Source organism: Diabrotica undecimpunctata, chromosome 1 (genome assembly GCF_040954645.1).
Source record: "Diabrotica undecimpunctata isolate CICGRU chromosome 1, icDiaUnde3, whole genome shotgun sequence".
Taxonomy (NCBI): Eukaryota; Metazoa; Arthropoda; class Insecta; order Coleoptera; family Chrysomelidae; genus Diabrotica; species Diabrotica undecimpunctata.
In genome coordinates this window covers 111,137,498-111,163,138 of record NC_092803.1, presented here as the reverse complement: position 1 = coordinate 111,163,138, position 25,641 = coordinate 111,137,498, and the positions used below count along the sequence as shown (strand labels likewise).

At 31.1% G+C, this 25,641-nt stretch overlaps 1 protein-coding gene across 3 annotated transcripts in view; it reads right to left on the bottom strand.

Moving 5' to 3' along the window:
- LOC140452410 (uncharacterized) overlaps positions 1-24,524 on the bottom strand; it is a 90,401-nt gene extending 65,877 nt beyond the window's left edge. For all 3 annotated transcript variants that reach the window (XM_072546648.1, XM_072546666.1, XM_072546657.1), the window contains exons 1-5: positions 24,392-24,524; positions 12,476-12,627; positions 4,412-4,442; positions 4,250-4,355; positions 4,146-4,197 (exon numbers count right to left, since the gene is read on the bottom strand). In XM_072546648.1, the coding sequence (XP_072402749.1) occupies positions 4,146-4,197; positions 4,250-4,355; positions 4,412-4,442; positions 12,476-12,627; positions 24,392-24,493 (443 nt within the window). In that variant the 5' untranslated portion in view covers positions 24,494-24,524. The remainder of the gene's footprint in view (positions 1-4,145; positions 4,198-4,249; positions 4,356-4,411; positions 4,443-12,475; positions 12,628-24,391) is intronic.
- Positions 24,525-25,641: the final 1,117 nt, after the last annotated feature.

Sequence of the window (25,641 nt, the reverse complement as noted above, 5' to 3'; positions counted from 1 at the left end):
TTGCCAGAATTTCAGTAAAAGACAAGATGATATTGCCAAGGCTAGTTTGTTATGGTCATACTAAACAGCAAAATTCATTGTTCTCTTTCGAGATAAATTTCAATTTAATACATGTACGTTAATTCCGATCACTATTTTTTAATAAATAAGTACATTGTAATTTAATTTTGTTTTTTATTTGTCTTTTTTTCATATAAATAAATATTTTGTAACTTAAATTTTTTTATGTTTTCTTTCATATAAATATTGTACTGTCATGTATGTTACCCACGCATGGGCAACACTGAGACAAATGACAAGTTGACCTTATATGTCAAATACAAACTAAACAAACCGAGCAACTTTCAAATTTGACTTTTTCGTTTGTAATGAACGCATGTGAGAGAACAATTCTGAAGAAATTTTGTTTATATAATATGTCATAGTAGTGGACGTATGGTTAAATGCAAAAAAGTGTCCCACTGTTACCCAGTTTCCCCTAGTATTTCTGCGGCTATAATGTGCCACTTTCGGTTACAACTATTCAACCGGAAGTGATACGAAAACTAGATTTATATTCTTCTTCTCGTCTTGCGAAGGCGCGTCGAATAATAAATCGCTTGAAATATTTCGGCGACTTTAAAGCGGTACTTCTGACCGACAGATATAAATAATTCAAGATTTTCACATTTTAATGTTGTAAAATTGTGAAAACAATACAAAGAGTGACAAATCATGCTTCTATGTTAATCCTACTAATCTAAGTTCCAAACAACTTTTCTGAAAGATTTATTTTAGAGTTCAACTGTCTCAAAGAACAGAAAATGATAATTAATAAATTGGTTTCGTTTATAGATATCAAAGTAGATGGTACCTTTGTACCACTGTCACTTAAATAGGAAAATATTTAGACAAATCCTGATCGTCTGATTTCAGTTCGTATACATGTATGCATGCTTGATGATATAAAAACAACATTGAAATCGCGACAGGAAGCTTATGTCTATCAATTTAAATACAAAGACAGAAAAATCGTGCTCCTAAGATATACAGGTTGGGTCATGAGGAGTTGTGATTTTTGATTGAGAAATTTCTTTTGGTCATACCTGTTAAACGTTAATTTCAATTAGTCTCATACTTTGGTAAAACATTACACTACTAGCCCAATTATTGATATTAAGAAAACGGTCTTAAAACATTAGTTTGTTTTGTTCATAAAATTTTTTGTGGTTGTAAAAAAACTAATAAGGCTCTTAAAAGTACACAAATGGACAACAAAACTATCGTATTTATTTTATTCCCCTCACTGATTCTCAATTTTTACTATTTGGTTAATTGAAGCATAGGTTTCAAAAACTATAGTTTTTCTTGGAAAATTTTTTTTACAAAAATTTAATTTTTAAATTTGTTGAATCTTGTTTATAATTTAGAAAATCTCGTTCGCAGTATAGATTTTGAGTAAATGTTTAGATAGGAGTAATAGACAGACAACTAATAGTCACCCACATTTTTAGTTCACTACTGGCGTTGTAGGTGTTGTATACTTTTGCAAAAATATTTTGACCAATATATTAGTCAATTTAGCCACACGAGGTATGTACTTTATGCACAATAAGGCATCACTGGATACCCTAATGTTGATGAATAGAGGTCCCCGTTCATTTCGTCGTTCAGCGGTTCCCTTCTTGACCAAGAAAGTAAATTCGGCCTATGCCACAAAACCAGTTTCGCTTTTAGCATGAAGCAGAACAAACCAAGGACCTCTTTGAGTTGGAACTTTTAGTCCAGTAGAGAGCCCTTTTATGAAGGCATCTCGTGGATTCTTGATCGTTGTGTTCCTCCATTCCTTTTTGACTGAAGCACAGACGTTAATCCAAGACTCATCGGTATAAACAAGGTTTACATTATCCTTCTTCCTCAACCATCATTATCATGACGATCATGATCATCATTAGTCATGAATATGATCATGATAATGTCAGAATAAGTTGATAAATCTTCAAAAGCTGTTCTAGCTCTAATCCTATTCATTAACATGCTTTTATAAAAAAATTTCAAAGTACATACCTGTATTATTTTACTTAAACTCTAACTTCACTATTTGGGAGAGTGATTCATCGTTTGAAGGCGTAGAAGTGGGGAAATACGTATGAAAATCCAGTGGCGTACACTCACTTTTTTTTCAACGTTAATTATATTATATTGTTTAAATATTATTGTTCACAATAGGCCACAATATATTTATTTACAGGTTTTTACTGAATTTTGCCAAACTTTTCCAACTGTATGACCTTCGTTAATCCAGGTTTCATCCAAATAATATATTTTGCGTCCAGTGCTGCGAATTTTTCGTATTTCTTCTAAATATTTTCTTCTCCACAGAATAATTTCATTTTTTTCTAATAGCATACTTTTTCTGTTGCGTTTTATATATCGAAACTTCATTTCGCACATGGTCCTGATTAAGACCCTACGAGATATCTTGGGTAAAGAGTCATCGTTTTCGAGCTAAATAAATACAATATTAAGAATACCTACTTACATTTTGATCATATTATTTTTTTCTTTTCTCTATGTATCAGAGTTAAAACACACCATAAAAGATGCCATGAAATAAACTAAGTTTTACTATCCTTACCAAAATTTTTAGAATGTATTTTGTCCATTATTATATTTTATATTTGTGTTATTAATGTTGAGTGTCAAAGTATGTTTTAAATAATCTCAACGACTAGTCAGTTGCACTGACAAATTGTGATATTTTGTAAACATTTACACATTTATTATCTATATTACAGTGTCTTGAAAAAGGAATAAAACAATTCCGAAAGCTTGACAAAAAGTCAAAGAGTGTTTCTCTAACATCTCGGCCAACCTTCTGACTGCAGCCATAATAAACTGGTTGTTATATATATATATATATATATATATATATATATATATATATATATATATATATATATATATATATATATATATATGTATATATATATATATATATATATATATATATATATATATATATATATAAATTCCTTTCTGTCCGTGTAATAATAAATTATCGGAGATTTGGACCACTTATTTTTCGATTGTCTTAATCATAGGGAACAGTCTTGAAGCCTATCTTTAGGTTTAAACGATCTCAATATTATCCTACCAGTATACATCGGCAATCCGTTAACTTATTCTGACAAATCTATATAATATTCTAATCAAAAATTTTCTGTGACGAAAAGATTCTTTGTCTAATGTCATCTCTCTGCACACACACACACACACACATATATATATATATATATATATATATATATATATATATATATATATATATATATATATATATATATATATATATATATATACAGTATACTCCCTCTGTAACGAACAAGGTTATTACGAGGTTTCGCTTATAACGAGATACATTAGATGTCCCGTGAAATTTCTATTGAACTATAACCGTCTATAATGAGGCAAATTTGGTTATAACGAGAGAAAATAAGATCCAAAAACGTGTTTTTTACGTTTTTGGTCGGGTCGTGGCTATAAATAAGTACCTTTTTAAATAGCCCCTCAATAAACTTAACTGCAGCCCGCAATAAACTTCTGTACAATAAATAAATACAACTGTTTCACATCTTTAGAAAATATGATAGAATGATACTGGACCATTTAAAGCAGTTAAAAATGACAGAGTTCTTAAAATTGCAGAAGCAATAGTTTATGTTATCCTTGAAAATACGCTTTATACATTATGTAGTTGGAAAAAAATATAAGTACAGATTTTTTGTTTTAACGTATATCATTGATAATATAAGTAAACAACTCTTTTATGTTTTAATATATTTCATTGACAATAAAAGTAAATAACTTTTTTTCAAAAACGCCGTTCAAACAATATTTATTAGCATCTTATATTGCTCCGAATGGCTTCACTGTAGGAAGTTAATGGTTTAGAAAACTACAGATTCATATGTATGCACAGTATTATTATTGTCTGATATAACGAGATCGGCTTATAACGAGGTAATTAGGCTGTCATTTCAGTTCTCGTTATAGAGGGAGTCTACTGTATATATATATATATATATATATATATATATATATATATATATATATATATATATATATATATATACGATATACGATATATTTAATAAACTGCTTACCTCTTCTTAGTCATGGTCTTTTTTGCTTTGTGTTGTCCAAATTCTGCAAAAACTAAACAACAAAAATTACATAACATTGCATACTTTCGCCAGTTCTTACTTACTTTCTTTTCCTAGCGTATCAGCAAGTTCTTCAGCCTTATCGATAATTTCTTCATCCACTAGCACCTGGACATCTCGCAGAAAAACTTCTATTTCTTTCCCCTCATCCTAATAAAATCTGTTATCTATTAATTTTTATTATGAGTTAATAGTTTAATACTTACTTGTAGAATTTCCGGAGGTACAAATTCGCCTCTGAAATAAAGAATAAAAGATATTTATAAATTGCTCAAAGTTAATTATCCATGGAAAGAAGACATGAACGTTAATGGAAAAAGAAAAAATTTAACAAAATAAGAGATTACCGTAGAATATCCAGAGATATATAAAATTATACAGGAAAAGATAAAGAAAAAAAAAAAAAAGAAAAAATCAGATAAATAAATGGATGGAATAATTCAACATAAAAAATATTCATGACGTAATTGACCGAGTATTCACGACTAAAACTGGAAAAAGTGGAGTTAAATACCATTAAAAACATCTCTTCAAAAGAAACAAATAACGTTGATAAAAATGTTTTTATATTGTTAATATAATAGTTAACATTATTTAATTCTACAAGGAAAAGAAGAAGGAAAACGAGATCCAGGAAGGCAAAGAATTTTTTGGCTGCAAAATCTACGTACGTAAGTCAACACAACAACTACAAATCCTTTCAGAGCAGCAGTTTGCAAAATACATATTGCCATGATGGTCGCCAACATCTGAAACGGATAGGCACTACAAGAAGAAGAAGAATATTAGTTAATATAATACTTATACTAGTACTTAAATTTATAGGAAAGTAAGAAAAATAACTAGCATTACCGGTTAAAAATTAATAATATTATGTAAGCACTACGAGCCTAGTAGGTATATGGCTTGATGTATTATTCTTTTCCATTTCCTTCGTTAGGTGCTTTTCTTTCCCAGTTTATTAATTTGTTATCTCAGATCTTCTTTAGCTTCGTTGCTTCATCTTTACCGCGGTCTTCCTCTTCGTCTTTTGTCTGCCAATGCAATAAACATTATTATTCTAGGAATTCTAGATGGAATCATTCTCTGAACATGGCCCTAAGTCTTTACGCCTTAATTACTGCTAATCTGTTGGGTATTTGATAGAGCTCAGTTAGATCTTTATTTGTTCTTTTTGTCTCATGATCTCACTTATAGGTCCTAAATTTTGCTTTTAGAGATATATTTTTACTTCTTATCAATCTATTGAGAGTATTTATTATGACATAATTCTTCTCTGTATTTCCTCTTCACATTTAGGTTCTCTTGTGAAGACAGTTCCTAAGTACTCAAATCTTTCAACTGCTTCGAAATTATATTGTGTTCCCTTTGTTATAGGCATTGTCATATATTGCCCCCGAACGAATTACTTATTTGTTCATTTCATACACTTTGTTTTTGCTTGATTCATATACATCCCTTTATTCGATACCTTCTCTTCGGGTGTAATGACTGTTTCTATAAGTTTTATTTTACCTCTAGTCAAGATTATCAAGTCGTCTAAATGCTAAGTACTAATGGTTTTTTGTGGTAGATCAGATCTGTTCTATTAATATTAGCTTTTTGTATATCATTTTCTAATATTATGTTAAACATTATTGATGATAATGGATCATTCTGTCGCACACTTTTTTTGATCTAAAAGCTTTTCGATATACTATTGTTTATTTTGACTTTATTCAGTGTCCTCTGGGGATTTAATTTTATCATTCTTATAAGCTTTGGAGAAATGTCCATATCTTGCAAGGCTGTGAATAGCTCCCATCTTTTGACTCGATCGAAAGCCTGTTTAAACTTAATGAAAAAAACAAGTTTGTCTTTATTGTATTCGTTTTAGCTTGTATTTCTTGTAGTGTAAAGACCTGATCTTCAATATTTACTCCCATAGTAGGTTCTCCCATAATAATTTCTCAATTCTTGTCTGTTTAAAAATATCAAATAATATTAATAAATCAGAAGTGAAGAAAGCACTTTATTATATGAAGAATAATAAATAATTATTAGGTATAAAGTATCACTTTTGGGGTCAATAACTAGATCCAGAAGCCACAAAGTTTAATCTCAGAGAGCAGTCTTGAAAAATAAAAGTGATAAATAACTCGAACATCGACGTAAAACATTTCTATTGTAATTGGTACATTTAATATGTACCAATTACACCCAGTTACCAATTAAACATTATTACCAGTAGGTAATTGGAATATTTAATTAAAATTAAATCTAATGAATATACGTATTTGAGAAGGATAATAATATTACATAAATATTACGAAATCGTAAAAACAAAAAGACGAGAGATTTGTAATGGCTTAATTTGGTATTATGTCCCAAATAAGTGTATTATTCTCATCCTTAAATACGATTGGATGGAAAGACAGATAAATAATATTATAGTTATCATAAGAGTACCAGATACAAGTAGGAATATATTGATACAAAATATCACCAAAGTTAACAATGCTACCAGCTATATACCAAAACTAAAGCGTTTATTCTCTGATTACACTAAAAAAATCACAAATACGGTATAAGAAAATAACACCACTACCAGACAAAATATATCAATAAGAGAACGACACAATCAAATGTTTTTGTCACAACATAGCATGTCACGTGTCACAAGCATTTATAAATGTCAAGTGAATCAATAACAGCAAACGAAAAATACTGGCAAATTCCTGTAAAGTTGTTAACCTGGACATCCTGTGCGTCCAGGAACACCTAGAGGAGTAACTCAGACACGCTGTCGAAATATCGCATAAAAAGCAGAGGTAGTGCAATATTTGTTAAGTATACAGGGACGAGTGCCTTAAGAACCAGCAAAATAACGCAAAAGATAGAAAACATAATACGTTGTGAAATAAAAAGAGATGAAAGTAGTAGAGGTGAGAAATTATCGATATTAACCTATAATTTACTTTACATTACATTAGAATTATCGAAAATTTCCCACCTTTAGACGTTAGCTTACGAGCTGGTTGACTTCAGTCATAGTAATACGTATCACGTAATGTAAGTAAAAACAGTTTAAGTAGGAGTATTTTTTTATCCAAAATTAAAGTATTGATCAATAATAAACTATGATTTGAGACGTCGCATACACTCTTCTCAATACAGAATAATTATCATAGCTTGTTATTCTGTATTCGTCAACACAGAATTAATTATCAAATTACTACTAATTAGCTGCTTACTTACATTTGCGTTATTGCCTTCAATCAGTTTTTACTTTATGCGAAATTTAGCAAACGAAAAATACTGGCAAATTCCTGTAAAGTTGTTAACCTGGACATCCTGTGCGTCCAGGAACACCTAGAGGAGTAACTCAGACACGCTGTCGAAATATCGCATAAAAAGCAGAGGTAGTGCAATATTTGTTAAGTATACAGGGACGAGTGCCTTAAGAACCAGCAAAATAACGCAAAAGATAGAAAACATAATACGTTGTGAAATAAAAAGAGATGAAAGTAGTAGAGGTGAGAAATTATCGATATTAACCTATAATTTACTTTACATTACATTAGAATTATCGAAAATTTCCCACCTTTAGACGTTAGCTTACGAGCTGGTTGACTTCAGTCATAGTAATACGTATCACGTAATGTAAGTAAAAACAGTTTAAGTAGGAGTATTTTTTTATCCAAAATTAAAGTATTGATCAATAATAAACTATGATTTGAGACGTCGCATACACTCTTCTCAATACAGAATAATTATCATAGCTTGTTATTCTGTATTCGTCAACACAGAATTAATTATCAAATTACTACTAATTAGCTGCTTACTTACATTTGCGTTATTGCCTTCAATCAGTTTTTACTTTATGCGAAATTTAAAAAATGTAAATATTCGACGTCATACTTGTAATATTATGACAGAAGTCAACTAACTCATAAGCTAACGTCTAAAGGTGGAAAACTATCGATAGTCCTAATGTAATTTAATGTAAATTAGAGGTTTCTATCGATAATTTCCCACCTCTACTACTTTCATCTCTTTTTATTTCACAACGTGTTATGTTTTCTATCTTTTGCGTTATTTTGCCGGTTCTTAAGGCACTCATCACTGTATACACATCATAATGGTCGACATAGCAAATGAAACTTGCGTAGAAGTACTCACAGTGAATGTTGATAAATATACCGTGACTTTCGTTTATAAACCACCTTCAACACCGTTTACCTTCATTCCAATAAGTAACTTTAGATTACAGCCAAACCAACGCATTCTTTCTTGAGTTCAGTATCCATAGCATCGAGAGAAGATACAGGAAAACAAACAAAACGGTCGATTGATCGAAGAACCGGCAAAGACCAACAATCTTATAATTACACACGACCCAAAGTTACCATGTTCCTCCAAAATTAATACCTAGAAGCGAAAGATACAAATCCTGACCTTTGCCTTAGGAATGCCAAAACCGTATACCGTCTACTTGACGGGGTCATGGTGTCAACGTTATTTTTGGATTGATTTGCACACAATGGATGAGGGACCTCGCTATCCAAAGCAATTAGAATATTTTTGAGAAAAATAGATTCAAATATTCCAAACCACCTGCAACCTCTAATAGAGTGCGACGACTAAAAAAAATATTGGAGATACTGTTAACGCATTCACATTTTGGAAGCTCTAATTTAGTGATGATATCTGTAAATTGACAAAGGTTAGAATTGTAACAGAGCAGACTAAGAATAAGTATCAATTTGCTCATTTAGTGAAAGGAACAATAGAAGGAAAGAGATGACTAGGAGGAAAAGACTATCGCGAATAAGAAACATCTGACAATGAACAGTGCTAAATTTTGTTCAGCTAATTAGAACAACTGAACAGTGAAGAGTTTACGGGCACTTCAGTTCAGCCAAGGTCAGTAAAGCTTAGAGATGTTGACATGAATGAATTTTAGGCATTCATTGACGACTTTTTAGCATTTACATCCTTATTCAAATCAAATAACAAAAATGTAAATACAATATTTGCCACCAACGGAACGGATAGGGCGATTATAAGGTGCATTATGTCAAAAAAACAATGTGCTTTACTTTTAATGTGTTTGACAATACAGAAACCAGGACCTGTGAGAAAAGCAGTAAACCCAATCGCCCAAATGTTCGATATTTCTATCATCACATCATATTCATATTATATATATATATATATATATATATATATATATAAACTAAGGTACACTCGAAGAGTGGTGGGTTTTTCGGTCAAAGTGGAGAAATAAAGGACAAAGAAGGTGGCTACTTCATCTATTTATTGAAGACGTTTCGCTTTCTGCTCAGAAAGCATCATCAGTTCATCTTACAAAGACATGTAGCAGTCAATGATGTTAAAAATATGAAAAAGCTTACGAAACTGGACATTTAGCCTAATCTTTTTCATATTTTTAACATCATTGACTGCTACATGTCTTTGTAAGATGAACTAATGATGCTTTCTGAGCAGAAAGCGAAACGTCTTCAATAAATAGATGAAGTAGCCACCTTCTTTGTCTTTTATTTTTCCACTTTGACCGAAAAACCCACCACTCTTCGAGTGTACCTTAGTGTAGTGTAGTGTGTAGTTTATTTTGGGTCGTACCCCTTTTCTCGATATATATATATATATATATATATATATATATATATATATATATATATATATATATATATATATATATATATATTGTGATGATGTATTATTTGTGAATGATGTTTTAATGAGCAATGAGTGTTTTTTAATAATAATAGACAATGTAAATTTTAAACAAACTATCTTTAAAATTGAAATTGTTATGACACTAACTAAATTATATTAACAAAATTTTGTACCTTTCTGTCACTAAATGCCTAAATGAACTGTTCTCCACTATATAGATTTTAATCACCACTCAATGTCTTCGTTCTCAGCCTCGGTTATCCTTGTTTTTGTGAAATTCCTTTTTCCAATTATCAGCTTCCACCAATTTAAAATATTTTTCTTCTTAATAGCATTTATATTTATTCTTCTTTTTAATATACCAATATCCAATCACCAAATATATTATATAATTTTAATTTTCAATTAATACTTTCTTCCATTATCCAATCACCATTTATACATAACATAATTTTTAATCTTCAATAATATTCTTCTAATATTCTTTCCAATACTATCAAATTTTAATACTAAATCACTGATTATTGCATACTTTATACTTTCTTCCTAATTCTGACTGATTAATCTTGAACTTACTGAACAACTAACTGTAACTAACTGTGTCTGTCTTCTTAATAACTAACTGTCTGACCTTATACTGACTTCATAGTAACTATTCTGACCCCCTTACTGACTGACTGGCCGGCTGACTGACTGGCTGACTGAACATTTTGAATCCAAATTACGGAGTATTTATATCTTTTCATTGTTCCAGAATCATCTGGCAAGAAATCATATTCTAATTGTTCTATTTAGTAAATATCTCAATCTTCTCGAATACTCTATTTCGCAAACAGGGTTAACTTGAACGTGTTCTAGAGAATTCTTTACTTTTCTATCGAGAATTTTATTGACATTTAGGATTTTCAGATCAGAATATAAACTTATATGTAAATAAAACAACCTAAATTAATAAACTACACTAGATCAAATCCGTAACTATATGTAAACTAAACATTTTAAATAACAAATAACCCCACTTTATATTCGCAACCATCACTTGGATGTCATTTTCAGAGTATTTTTCTTTGCCTATGCACATGGCTCACTTATTTTAGATACGAGGGAAAAATTTAAAAACGGAAAAAAAAGCAGAAAGGCAGAATAAGTTAAACGTAAAATTAACAAAAGACAATAAAGTTCCCGGTTCTGATCAATTACCAGCAAAAATAATTAAACTAATCAATGAGGGACGTCTAGAAGTACTAGTGAATTTTATAATTCAATATCATACAGTACAGGAACTACTCGTATTTCTTAAAAATAGTTGAGATGCACTTTTATCGAATTACTCAAAAAAAAAAATGCACGAAAATGGCTCTAACCTTCGATTATCCTGATGAGTCGCACCCTAAAAATTATTCATAACAAAATCTATCGAATACTGGAATAAGATATCAGTGAGACACAATTTGGTTTTGAAACTTAAGAACTTAGGAACAAGAAATCCTCATTTGCCAAGAATGTATTGGTCCAATGGTGTATGTATATAAATCAATGTTTCCGTTTTATTTTTAGACTATTTGACTAAAGCATTCGATAAAATCAGACACAACCACCTCATACAATTACTCCAACGAAAGAATTTAGACATGAAGAGCATTAGAATTATATCCGCTTTTGTTTATAATCAAACAGCCTTAATGCAGGAGGAGAGAGAGCTTTCGGATGAAATCGAAATAAGGAGAGGTGTCAGACAAGGATCTGCTGTCCTGTTCAATATGTATTTTGAAGAAATCATTCAAGAAGCGCTAGAGGGACAAACAATAGGTATACATGTGAACGGATACATGTGTATACATAGAAAACTATCAACAATTTAATATACGCTGATGATACGGTACTGATAGCGAAGATGTATCGAAAAGGAATTCTCGAAGATCAACAGCATCTAGTAAATCGAGTTGTAGAACACAGTGAAAAAAGAGGTTCAACTCTGAAGACGTACTGATAATAAAACGAAAAATTATATGCATGAGTTTATATAATTAAAATGGGCAGAAAAACGGAAAAATACAACTATTATCTGCAGTGATCCTTAATTATATACAGTTCTTTATCCTCCTTTACTTCAAAAAGAAAAATTTAAATAATATATTTAGGTTTTGTTTTGAAAAAACGTCAAATATTTGTCTCTTCTTTAAATGTAGAGAATGTTTAAAATAAATTTGAATTTAGCAGTAGTTAGTAGTTATTTTCATTATCTCTTATCCAATTTTATATATGAGAATGTACAATATAAAATTGAGGATGAGAACGTTAAAACGTTACACTTTATCTACTTTGTTGTATGGGATGGAAAAATTTGACATTAATAGAGAACAAATAAATAAATTAGAAGCATATGGGATGTGATGCAAGAGACCGATGATCAAAATATCGTTGATTCAAAGAGTTACTATTGCAAACGTGTTGAGACCATTACAAAAAAAGGGCGAGTTATTAAAACAATAATTAAAAAAAGAAAACTGGAATACTTATGCCACACCACTAGAGCTGAGCAGTATGAAATGTAAAGTCTAAGCTACTTATTTTATACAAAAATCTACCTTTTAATTCCAAGAATGAATTCAGCTCCTGCGGAAGATATAGCTTCGTGTACTTCAAAATGAGTCAAGGTAGCTGTCGACTTACTATTTACATTCACAATTATATCTCCTGTTCTTAGCCCAGCTGTTTCAGCAAGACTGTCTTCATTTACCTGCAAAAGTTATTATATTTAATATTTTACTATGCAATGATTTGCAGATGATATTGTACTAATAGCTGATAGGATAGATGAGGCCAAAGAACTTTTAAATCAGCTCTACCTTTCCTCGCTAGAAGGGGGATTGAAAATAAATATATCTAAAACCCAGATGATGACAAATCTTCTAGTCAGCGAAGATATATGCGTAGGAACAAGATCCATAGACCAGGTAATGGCCTATAAATACCTAGGTCATGAGATTCGCATAGGAAAAGATAACCAAACCGTTGATCTTCTCCGTCGTATAAGACTGACTTGGGCAGCCTTCGGCAAGCTGAACCATATTTTAAAATCATCTGATATACCAATATGCCTTAAAAGAAAAACGTTTAATGAGTGTGTTTTGCCAGTGTTAACTTACGATGCCGAAACGTTGACCATGACAAGGAGAACAGTTCAAAAGATCCGTGTGTGTCAAAGGGTGATGGAGCGTGCTATGTTGGGCGTTTCACTACGAGACAAGATCCCAAATCGCCAGCTACGACAAAGAACAGGAGTCGCTGATGCAGTAGAGAGAGTAGCAACACTAAAATGGAACTGGGCAGGTCACGTGGCTCGAATGACAGACAATAGATGGGCAAAGCGGATACTGGAATGGAGACCAAGAGATGATGCCTACCGAAGTAGAGGTCGTCCACCAACACGTTGGACTGACGATCTAAAACGTTGTCATAGGAATTGGATGCAAGAGGCACAAGATCGAAATAGATGGAAAATTATGAGGGAGATCTATGTCCAGCAGTGGATAAGAGAAGATTGAATGATGATATGCAATGATAAAGAAGTTTAAAATTAAGCAAATTAGTTTTTATTTTAGATCTGCTGATGATGTCTTTATATTAATTTGCTTTAAAAGTATTAGATAAATAAAAATTAATAATAAATCACAAACCACGTGTAATTGTAAATCATGGTTATATCAAAGACTTTAGACAAATCTAAGTTACATATTCCCGTAATTAAAATTTGAAGTGGTATACAAGTATCAGAACAGAATTAAAAATTTTTAATAATTTTAATACCAATCTCTAAAAATTGATCAAGCCTTCTTTGCAAATATCTAAAAATCATATAATGAAAACGAAATATAAAAACATTGGCAAAATATAAGTAAAACTAATAATATGAATTAAAAAAAAAAAAAAGAAGAATCTCTTTAAAAATGATATTAGATATAGATAACCAAAGTTAAGTGTAGATTATGACCATGAGAATAGAAATAATAAAATTAGCAATACGAAAAAAAAAAAGTTTCCCAAACACCTCAACGATCTGTTATTAATTCAACACTATTCTTAATAGCGATAAACAAAATCTTAGAAAACTTCCGAGAGATTATACGCTGATGATTTAGTTAAATATTCAAGAGGAAAAAATAGTCTTCCTATACAGAAAAACTTACAATGCGCATTAAATCACCTTGAAAACTGATCGAAAGCTGTGGGATTGCAATGCTCTAAAACCAAAATCGAATGAATTTTGTTTAAAAAATGGCATTCTACAAATTTAAAACACATAAAATTTTTACGGAATAATTTTTGATGAGAAACTGTCTTGAAAACACTACATTATGCAAATTAAGCAATCTTGCTAATCTAGTCTCAATTTAATGCGGACACTGTGCAATCGTAATCGGGGCTTAGGTTTTAAAAGTTTGGTTCATATTTACAAATCACTAGTATGATCAAAACTCGATTATGGTTCAGTTGTATACTCATCTGCAAAGAAGACACTTCTTGCTCAACTAGAAGTCATACAAAATACAGCATTAAGAATAGCTACAGCAGCATTCTTTATTAGCTCCATTAAAAGTTTACAATGTTTAACCGGAGAACGACCTTAAAGTTTCAGAAAAAAATACTTGTCAATAACATGCGCATCATCTATAAATGCGATTAAATCACATACCACTTTCCATCACACTATCGCTGAACGTTTCAAAGAAACTTATATAAATAAAAAAGGACGAACTCTCCCTTTTACAAGAGAATTAGAAGATATCTCTCTATCCATAATATTCAATTCCCAAAATTTTTTAATCAGACAAAGTCACACCTTCGCCCAGGATCTTTTCTCCTGCAATATGTGATCTAGCTCTTTCTAAATACATTTATAGATCTAAACTGATTCATCCAAAACTATTAATCGTGTATGATCAGCAGTTATAGCTGAGAGCATTGTATTACAATTTAAATTATCTTTCACTTGCAGTATTTACTCTGGAGAACTATACTCAATTCTGCAAGCCCTGATTCATATACGTACCCAAACAATTTCAAAATCTGTCATAATTACCGACTCTCTCAGTACATTACATGAGGTAGAACAAATATATACAAGTGATCCTATAGGTATTTTAATAAAAGAACAATTACATTTACTAAAGAATGAAATATTTCACAATCAACTCTAAAGATCGGAAAGCGTCCAATCGAATATTGTTGCGAGGTAAACTTAAATCGCCAGCTGTTTGTTAACCTAACCCATTTACGTATAGGTCATAGCAGACTAACTCACAGCTACCTAACCTAATGTAACACATATAGAGTATCCTAAATATATTAGTGAAAGACAAAAGCACTCAAAATCTAACAATATAAAAGCATTTTTATATGTACATTGTAAATGTACAAATATATTTATTACTTGAAAGATATTGATGGTTCAAACAAACTGTAACTGTTAAATTTTGTGAACCCTATTTACAAATTGTAAAGCATGATATTCTTACCTAATTGTGAACCTAATAATTATTTAAAATACTATTTAGATTTAAGTATCTATGTATTAACTATAGTACAGCTAATAACCGAAAGTGGTTGATGCTATTATTAATCAAATAATAAAAAAAAAGCTTCATGACCAGAATTCGATATTAAGGTTACTTAATATAGAGTGAATTAATTATGTCACTAGAGAAATATATGAGTTGCTGTGTAAATTTTTTAACAAAAGTAAAACCGATGCGCAATAATTGGAGAACCTTTTATAAATTCCGTCTATAAAAAACAGAACCAAATGTAATCATTATTGGAAGACGACCAGTAACCAGGATGATCCTTAGTTGACAACATATTTAAACTAAAGAATATCACACTATTTAACTAACTCAAGATATTATTTAGTGTAAACGATCACAGAAGCGTAGAATTTAATGCATTTTTTTATCTAATATTCCGAAACACACAACTTACTTAAGGAAAAAGAGCTCGATAAAAACACCAAAATCAAATAACTTCAAAAGCACCAATTAAATTATATATGATGCCAAAATAATGTGTTAAAAGTAGAAAGATAAGGAAAAATTTAGGACTTTTGTGTGGAAAAAAAGAAAAATTAAATAACCAAGAAATATACATAATAGTGAATTAATGAAGGTAATCAATCACCAAAGAAATAGTATTTTCAAAGAAATGATATGTTTATCTATAAAAGAAGACTAAGATGTATAATGTATGATGGTAAAGAGAATATAAAAGGAAAGTAAAGGACAACTAAAAACAACGAATTAGGAAAATTACCAAATGAAGGCTAATGAAACACATAAACGACAGACCCAATAATATGAGAACATCAGATAGATAATGGAAGTTAGGTCTGCTGTTATAATAAAGCACATAACACTTCCCTATTTTTCAAGGACGTCCTTTTTTTTCTATATATTTTAAGTTTACACCTTTTTTTAACCCATTCTATGTTCAATGAAATGCGAAATGTGATATTTGCACCTATTTTTAAGAGTATTGCCTAAACACTGAGCACTTTCGTTCAGTTAATCGCCCAAGTTGTAGATTTTCTTAATAATCTTCTGATATTCGCTAGAACTTTTAACCCTTAAACGGTAACGTGCAGTCGGTAAGACTGTTTGGATTTAAAATTTCTCAGTACTTTGATAGCTTATACGCCCCTGAAGACGGGACTTTATCTACTTCTCGAGGGATTAAATACTTACTGATTGCATTATTTTCACAATTATTCTATGAGGTATTTTTAAACTACAAATATAATTTTTTTCAATTCAGTCTGTGAGACTGCACCATTTCAATTCTGTTACAAAATATTTTTCGTCTTCTGCCTATGTCTGTGCTTAACTCATATATTTTACGCCAACATCTTAAATGCAATAAAGTACCACTAAGATATGTGTTTGATCAAAACTTAACAGTGTAATTGGTTCGTGGACATTTGGAGCAACTTTTGACAAAGCCACATATATATCTTGCGAGTTTCGTGTGACAATCGCTTGAATTCTTGGCAAATCGCTTGAATTCTTGACAAATCAGAAGCAAATAGAGGAAACTAAAATGTTAATTTGGTGTTAAATAAACGCAAATCATGTGCTTTTGTACCATAATTCAATTTGCATGACGAAATATTTATGTGCTTAATATTGCTTAATAAACCAGTTTCCCTGGAATACACACACATCAGTGTTCATTCTCGGAGGATAGGGTAAGGATTCTTTATTAATGAGGAGAGAATGTTTGAAGTGCCCGTTTAGGGTCGGTTGACCCTCTTCAGGCTTGAGTTTGAATGTTTGTTGGATAATGGTGTACACACAGCTAAAACAGCCCGAAAAATCACCGGCGATTTTGCGTTCTTCTTTCTTCGTCACTTTTCAGGCAGCCAGCGAGCCAGGGGCGAGAGGGTTTGACTGGAATCGATGTTCTTTCCAGTGAATGTGTTGGTTTTTGAGCTAGACACGACAAGCCCTGTCTCTAGTGACCATTGGTCCTGTGCAGTCTCAAGCTTAACTCGGCCCCAAAACCAGTGTATTGCACTGTAATTTTGTGGACGAGTGTTCTCATGAGTGGAGGCGCCTCGGCTTTCGAGAGTTGACTTGTCGCATTTCGCTCAGTGTGAATGTGTGTGTAAATCAAACAGTGACGGCCGCTGCCATTTCGATGTTACTCCAAACCATTGATTATAAACCACCCATAGATACCTCACTCTTAGGTAAAAACGAATTCAGTGTTAAACTCCGCCCACTTACACCTCTTGGCCCCTCATGCCTAAGTATTACCTGACTGTATGGTGGCGACATTATTGAAATATTTGCCAAGATTGAAAAATAAATTTGAGTTGCCTGTTCCGGCCATTGTCTAGTGCAATAGACGACAATATAAGGATGACATTCAGCATTTTCACAAATAATTTTAACGTGCTCGTAATTTATATTATTGAATTTCGATTTTACTTGTGATGAATGAAAACAATAGAGGTTTTATAAAAATTATTTATTTATCAATACAATACAAAAAATAACAAAATATAAAATACCTAATAAAATTAGCAGTGATAAATTACATCTCATTTAAATTACTTTTTTGTAACTTTTCAAACAAATTAATTTCCAGAATTGATGCAAACTAAAATATTTCAAGCTAATATACAGAATTTATTTGAAGATTTAGTTTATTCACTCACGGTAAAATATTGCAAAACCTCCTAATTTTTAAAGAATCGCTTGGATTTACTTACATGAAATTTGGCTTACGCCTAGGCAAGATGTCAAAGAAAAAAGATGATGCTTTTGCACTATGGTTCAGTATCACACCTTCTCAGGAGTGAAAAAATATATGTTCAAGATAAGTTCGGAAGTGCCTAAAATCAGTAATTCTAAGCAACTTTTGTTCTATAGAGTTTTTTCACTAAGTCAATACTTTTCGGGTTATTGAAAAATAGGTTCTAATTCGTCAAATTCCATGTTGAATATTTCAACGTGAAATAATAAAAAAATGAAGCACTTTTCGACGAAAACTCATTATAACTTTTTTTAAACTGTTTAATAAAGGTTTATTTTTGTTAAGTTTCTAGCATTAAAAGTAAGCAAGTTTCAGAAAAGCAAAACCTACATTTTTTTACTCTTTTTGATTTTTGGTGTCACTAATAAATTAAGTTATTTTGAAAATAAGCATTTTTTCATAATTAAAAAAAAATGTTAAAAAAATATGCCCTTTGAACAAATACACTTCTCCAAAAAATTAACGCACCACTTTGAAATATTAGAATATTTTATTAGCGTTAATAAAAAGTTCCATTGTACTGTTATATTTTGCAAGCCCCTTGTATATGCTATTCGTAAACTCTATATTTATTGACTGTGTTTTATCCCTATAGTTTTTTTTTGCAACAAAACAAAAACAATCAAAAAATGTACTAATTCTATAAATATACTAATTTCCAAGTGTCCACGCATTTTATTCGGCTACTGTTTAGTGGTTGATTATTGTTAATTGTGTTTATTATAGAGCGTCAATCACGTAATTTAACCCGAGATGAATGTGTCCAAGCAGTGATACTGTCTAAAGAAGGTTGGAATTACCGAAGAATTGGTCGTCGGTTTAATGTGTCCCAGACATCCGTCTCACGGGTGTTAGGAAGATTCCTCGAAACAGGGGATCATACTCACAGTCCAGGACAAGGACGAAACCGGGTAACTATCCCTATTCAAGATCGATTTTCAAGAATTTCTGCTCTTCGACAACGTTTTGTAACACACGAAGTCTACAAATTCAGCTTGGAGACGTGCATGCTATACAAATTAGTACTGAAACTGTTCGCCAGCGACTTAGGGAATACAACTTAACACCTAGGATTGCCGCCCGAGGTAGTCTACTAACTGCAGAGCATCGAAGGGGGAGACTACATTTTGCCAGACATATTGTTAATTGGTTAGAGGCTGACTGGGAACAAGTGCTATTTACTGATGAATCTTGATTTTCTTTGTACAATAACGACAGACGTGTTCGTGTGTTGCGACGACCCAACGAACGATATGCTCAGTGTAACTTCTCACACACCACTTTTTTAATGGAGGATCCGTTATGGTGTGGAGTGGTATTTCTTTGACCGCACGTACGGACCTAGTGGCCATACAAAATGGAACTGTTACAGCTGAAAGGTACATATTGGATATCATGGAGCAACATGTAGTACCATTCGCTCCTTATATCGGTAAAAATTTCTTACTAATGCAAGATAATGCCAGACCTAACGCTGCACAGATCGTCAAAAATTATCTAGAAGAGGAAGAAATTAACACTATGGAATGGCCAGCACATAGTCCTGATTTAAATCCGATTGAAAATCTCTGGGATATCCTTGGTAGGCGATTAAGAGCAACACCGATCCAACCAAACAGCTTACAGGAAGTGGGAGAGAGGCTGATCCAGATTTGGAGAGAACTAGACCAAAATGAAATACGGCAATTAATTTTAAGTATGGGCCAACGACGTGAGGCTATTATACGTAGTAGAGGTGGAAACACTCGTTATTAAGACTTTTTTCATATTGTAATTTACCTTTCTTATCATTATTTTTTTAGAATTTTCCGGTTTATTTTTTTTTCTCCAGTACTTTAACATTTTCTGGTGATTAGACAAATTGTTATAATAACTAATAAAATGTAGAATAAATCTGGTAAAGTTTTATTTTTTATTCTTTGTCTGTTTACAAATAAAATTGATTTATTGAAGTGGTGCGTTAATTTCTTGGAGAAGTGTAAAACTTACAGATCATTATAAATAATACATTAGTAAAGTAATTTGTGAAGCGGTAACGATTAATTTGATTTAAATGCTAATTTGGGGCTGATTTTCCCGAGTTTTTTAACCAAAAAAAGGGACCAACTTTATTTTGAGCGTAACGCTTACTTTTGATGCTAGAAACTTATTAAAAAACAAAAATGAATATTTTTTTGAAAACTTTAAAAAAGTTGTACTGAGGTTTCCCCAAAAAATGTACCAGTTTTTGGTTATTTCACGTTGAAATATTCACTTTAAAATTTGACAGATATGAACCTATTTTTCGTTGGTTACAACTTTGCTTCTACTGGGTCTAGAGAGTTCATACATATACCATTTTTTTTTCTCTTTTTTAGAAGCTATATTTTTGCTGAAAATGCTTTTTTTTTCGATAAAATACTTACTTTTTGAATTCTTTGCACAGAACCATTTAAAAATTTGTTTTTTTTTGTGTTAAAAAATGAACATATTTACTCGCAAATAACTCGAAAAGTATTAACTTAGTGAAAAAATTCTATATGACAAAAGTTGCTTAGAATTACTTTTCTTCTTTCGTATGTTTTCTATATGTATGCCTTCGACAAGAAGAAGAGGATATAAATTTTGTTCTGATAGTAACATTGTACTACAAAAAATTGACAATTTATCTATAAATGGCAATATAGAAGTCAATGATATTCTGTGCAAAATAAGAAATTGTATAGAGGTGAACTAAAATCAATATGATTTACTGTTCGATCGCATACTTTTTATATTTAAAAATTTTTTGAGAACTTTCTAGAATTACGTCATCGAGGTTTTAAAAGCAAGTGGAAGCGAGTACCAAATGTAATCGATTTTAATTTTGACAAAATACCACAAATTACCAACGTTAAAAATGAATAATGTAAGTACATATTTTGCAAAATGAGAGGGAATTTCCAACATATAAATAGTTGAGGGCCATCTGCCTAGGAACAATAGGTAAAAGCTGATAAACGGACAGGATTAGAAAGTTTAAAACATCACTAATTAGATCATATTTCAAAACAAAGTAAATAAGTATATTTGAATGTTACTTCTTTTCAAACTAAGATTGTAAAATTAAAATTTTAGGAAAAAAAATATTTATTATTTCTTTTTCTCAAGAAGTACTTTCATTATTGACAATATCGAAACATTTTATTATTAAAAGTCGAGAACAATTAAAAACCACGTTCATATTTATATGAAAGTGCTATAAAATTGAAGGTATATTACTCTTTTTTAGCAAACTTGGTATACGACTTGTCCACTGAAAGCCGTGTAGACAGTAAATATTATTTCTCTCTTTATGATTTTCAAAAACTTTAATTTTTTTAAAATATTCTAAATCTGCTTTTAAGTTTTCAGTTGACTTGCTTAAAGTTGACATTGGCTTTCTGTTTGGATTACTATCACTACAATATTTGTTGTTAAGACCATCAAAAATATTATTTATAATTTTCAAAAATATGGCAGTATGAGGAACCGTTTTGGTGTGTAACTGTCCTACAGCTATTGCTGTTGATATTGCTGAGGCAACTGAGTTGGAAAAAATTTGTACTGCTAACTTTACACGCATTTTTTTAAAATTATTAGGGTTTATATGAACGTCTGTTATTTTCAACAGGCATTGTGCTCTCATATTGGTTCTATCGATGTTGTATGTGTATTCAATATCTTGCCACGATATTTGTTTAGAATAGGCAAAAAACGTCAACTTTTTGTTAAGAAAATTATTTCTTAAACTCTTTAATAAGTGGGGTGTATCAAACACAGTGATATTTCTATTACAGGCTGATCCTTACATGTGCCTAACAGCTTAAATAAAGCTATATTATTAGATGCTTGATCACACACTAACACTTTTGGTATATACCCAATATTTTGTAATTTTGAAACAACTTCAACTACAATGTTTTTTAAGTTGTCGCTATGTATTGGACCAACTATAACAAAATAACAAATCGGAATCTTCCAGTTATGTAGCAAGCCGCGCATCATGAAAACCAAACCTGTGTCGGCAAGTTTGTTTGTGCTTCCTAAAGCAACTTAATCTTCAAACCCTTCTATTTTATCATTTAATTTATTGCACTCCAATTGTTTTTTCAAAGAAATTTCATCAAACATTAACACACAAATTTTTTCCCACTCATCCATTGTCTCTGCTTCTTTCTTCAACTTGTCAATTAAGGAAGTATTTAAACCAGTTCTTAATTTTATAACACGCAACCAAGTTTGAATTGTTTTTACTGAAGATAATATAAAGTTAAGAGATCTAATTAAAAATTTGTAACAACTAGGAGACTTATAATAAATGGCCAGAGTTCTGGGCATTTATTATAAGTTTTCATTATATTATTCTGGCCATTTCAATCTTTTTCATTGTGACTCCATTTTAAACGAGTTTTGTGTGAAAACTGCATATTAACAAAGTGTGCAGGTATTTGCTTTTATTTTCTAACAGTATCTGTAACATGAATTTGGTTTCCGATTTTCTGTTTTTTGTTGTTCTTCTACAAAGCTGACTGTTCTTCTGACGGCACTTCTTCTTTAAAGCATTTACTTGATACTCCAATTTTTTTTACCTTCTCCGTCAATTCAGTTTCAAGTTTTGTGGGCAAATTAATTTCAAAACTGGAAATATCACTGAGACTACAACTTGATCACTTAGGCGATGGAGGTGACCTAACCATACAATCGCCACTTGTAGATCTTTTACGTTTCGTTCCGCAATAAACGTATGTAGAGCATACTGGTGATGTATCACCTAAAATAGGTAATCATTGAAATGTATGTGTAATTTTAATTAAAGCAAATCAAGCATCTCCATTATTTCTGGAGTGATACTAACAACGCATTCATATTTAAAAAAGTCTCTTTTGATTTAATTGTATAAAAAATATATAAATCACTCAATATCAACTGATTTTATACAAAATATATTTTAATAGTATTATTCTCATTGACAAAGCGCATTAGGCAAACATAAAAATATTTCTAAAGTTGAATACTCACCTAAATAAGTTGCTAACTGTGTAAATTTTGGAGGAACAGCATTTTTCCTTAATAACTTTCTTTGGCCACTTTGGTAAATATGTTCCACTGCAAAATGATGCTGGCAAATTACCCTCTGTTTCAGGTCACTGATATCTATCAATATAATATCAATATTCCCGCAGTTTTTTTGCCAAATTTTTGTGCGCTCTACGTCTTTCAGGGGAAATTTAAAGAAAGATATATTACTATTTATTCCATCGTTTCTTTCAAAACATCCCGCGTAAACACACTTATGAGTTAGAGGTCATTTTATCTAAAATGTCCTTTTTTTATAAAATTCCGCTATAACTTGTCATAATACGTGTCACAGATAATAAACCTATAGGGTAAGTTCGGCCCTGACATTACTCCTACCTCCTCGCAAGTCAGAGAGAGAATGAGAAATCTCAATACGTTTTTCGAGTAACGCCATCTAGTTGTTAATACGTCGTTCGGTTACCACGAGGTGAGCTATCTAGTGGGTGGTTTATAATCAATGTCCAAACTTACATGCTCTTGTAAAAATAATATATAAGTTTAGGGATTTAGCGTTTACGTTATAAGTTTACTGCTTTTGTCCTTCCATTAATTTTTGTTTTGTGGTTTAATTACAAAGAAAAATAAATAGAAAAATATTAATTTACTATTAGATACAATATCAATATTGTGAGTACACATCTAATAAATAATATAAATAAAAAATATTTTGTGTATAATTTCGTTTTTTTGGCTTTCTACATATTACATCTTTTTCACCTCACCAGTTAAAGGTAATAAATATAATTAAAGAAACGAGTTAGTTTTTTAATGAAAACCGCACAGTATCTTCTTACATATTTTATAGTAAGTAGATCAAAGATCTACCTAAGTATATACACTATACCGAAATACACTAAAAAATCCTTTAAATTTTGAATAATTTAATCCTAAAATAGCATTTTAAAAAAAAGCACCTTTTAAAATATACCACAAACATTTTACATAATTTTTTAAAACAACACATAAACTAAAACTTATTAAAAATTGATATACCTCTTACTAAATGTATAGTCGTAACAACCACAACACCAAAATATTTAAAAAATGACTATTTACGAACAACGTTTTAAATAATAAATCTATTTCTAAATAGTTTCTCACAGATTCTTTACCTTGACAACGACTAACGGTTGTTGAAAATCAGCTCCTCCCACCACTCTAAACCCCCAATTAGAGGTTGGATCTGTTTTGGAGAATTTCAGATCTATTGCCATCTGAAAACAAGGCCACGTTTATACGTTTACACTGACTGAAAATTAAGTACTGAAATCTGGAGGTACCTCACAGCTGAAATCTATTTCGGAATAGTAATCCAGTATTCCACTGGCCCTTTAAATCATCGTGCAATTTGTGTAATAAAGAATCACAAACAATAGTTAGTGCTCAAAAGGATATTTTTAGTAGTTATTTTTTATGAAATCTATAAGTTTTCTACAGAGTGGCATAAAGAACAACGGCAAAAATTATATGGATTGAAATTGTTTCATCGTTATGTGGATTAGGATGGTATCAGGTTTAAATATTTATTCAAATAAGAAAATAATACGTAGTTAAAATAATTCAATTTTTGAATGCAAGTTATTCTTTTCCTTCCTTTTTAATTTTAGACAAATTATCTTTATACACCTGATTCCACTGTTATTTCTTTCAGCCACGTCCCATGTACCCTTGTCCTACTGGTGAATTAGGACAAACGACTCTCGCCTCTTTCTTTCTTTCTTTCTGTTAATATGTACATCTTACTCCTTTTTTATTTGATTACCTAGTTGTTGATATCCTACACGTTATGTCATTATTGAGTTAACTGTCTCCCATCGGACGCATTACCACGTGGTGCCTAGAGGAACTGTCTAACCGGTCCTAGAAACGGATATATTATATGGAGGATATTATAGTAACCCTATCAATGAAAATGTAGATCCAATGATAGAACCTGATTATCCTGATAATCAATTGGTACCCATTAATGAACTTGCTGCCGAAAAAAATATTGCTTCTAACGAGTCACCACAGTAGCCGCCTATACCTGAACATCCGCAATTAAGAAGTTCTGAACGAATTCGAATTCTTAATTAAAATTTTAGAATTACATTTTTTAATTCTTTTATAAAAAATATCGTGAATCTTTTAACCTGTTTAAGATCTCTTCGATTTTTCTGATTAAATAGTTTGCAGACACAATTTTATCATTAACGCCATTTTTGTTAACTATACAAAGTCTCATACCACAATCAGCTTTTGGAATAACGACCAGTGGTGAAACCCAATAACTTTGGTTGACTTAAGATATAATTTCTTGAGCTTCTAAACTATCAAGATCTTTTTCAACTTTCTCCCTAAGTGCATAAAAGGTACAACTCGT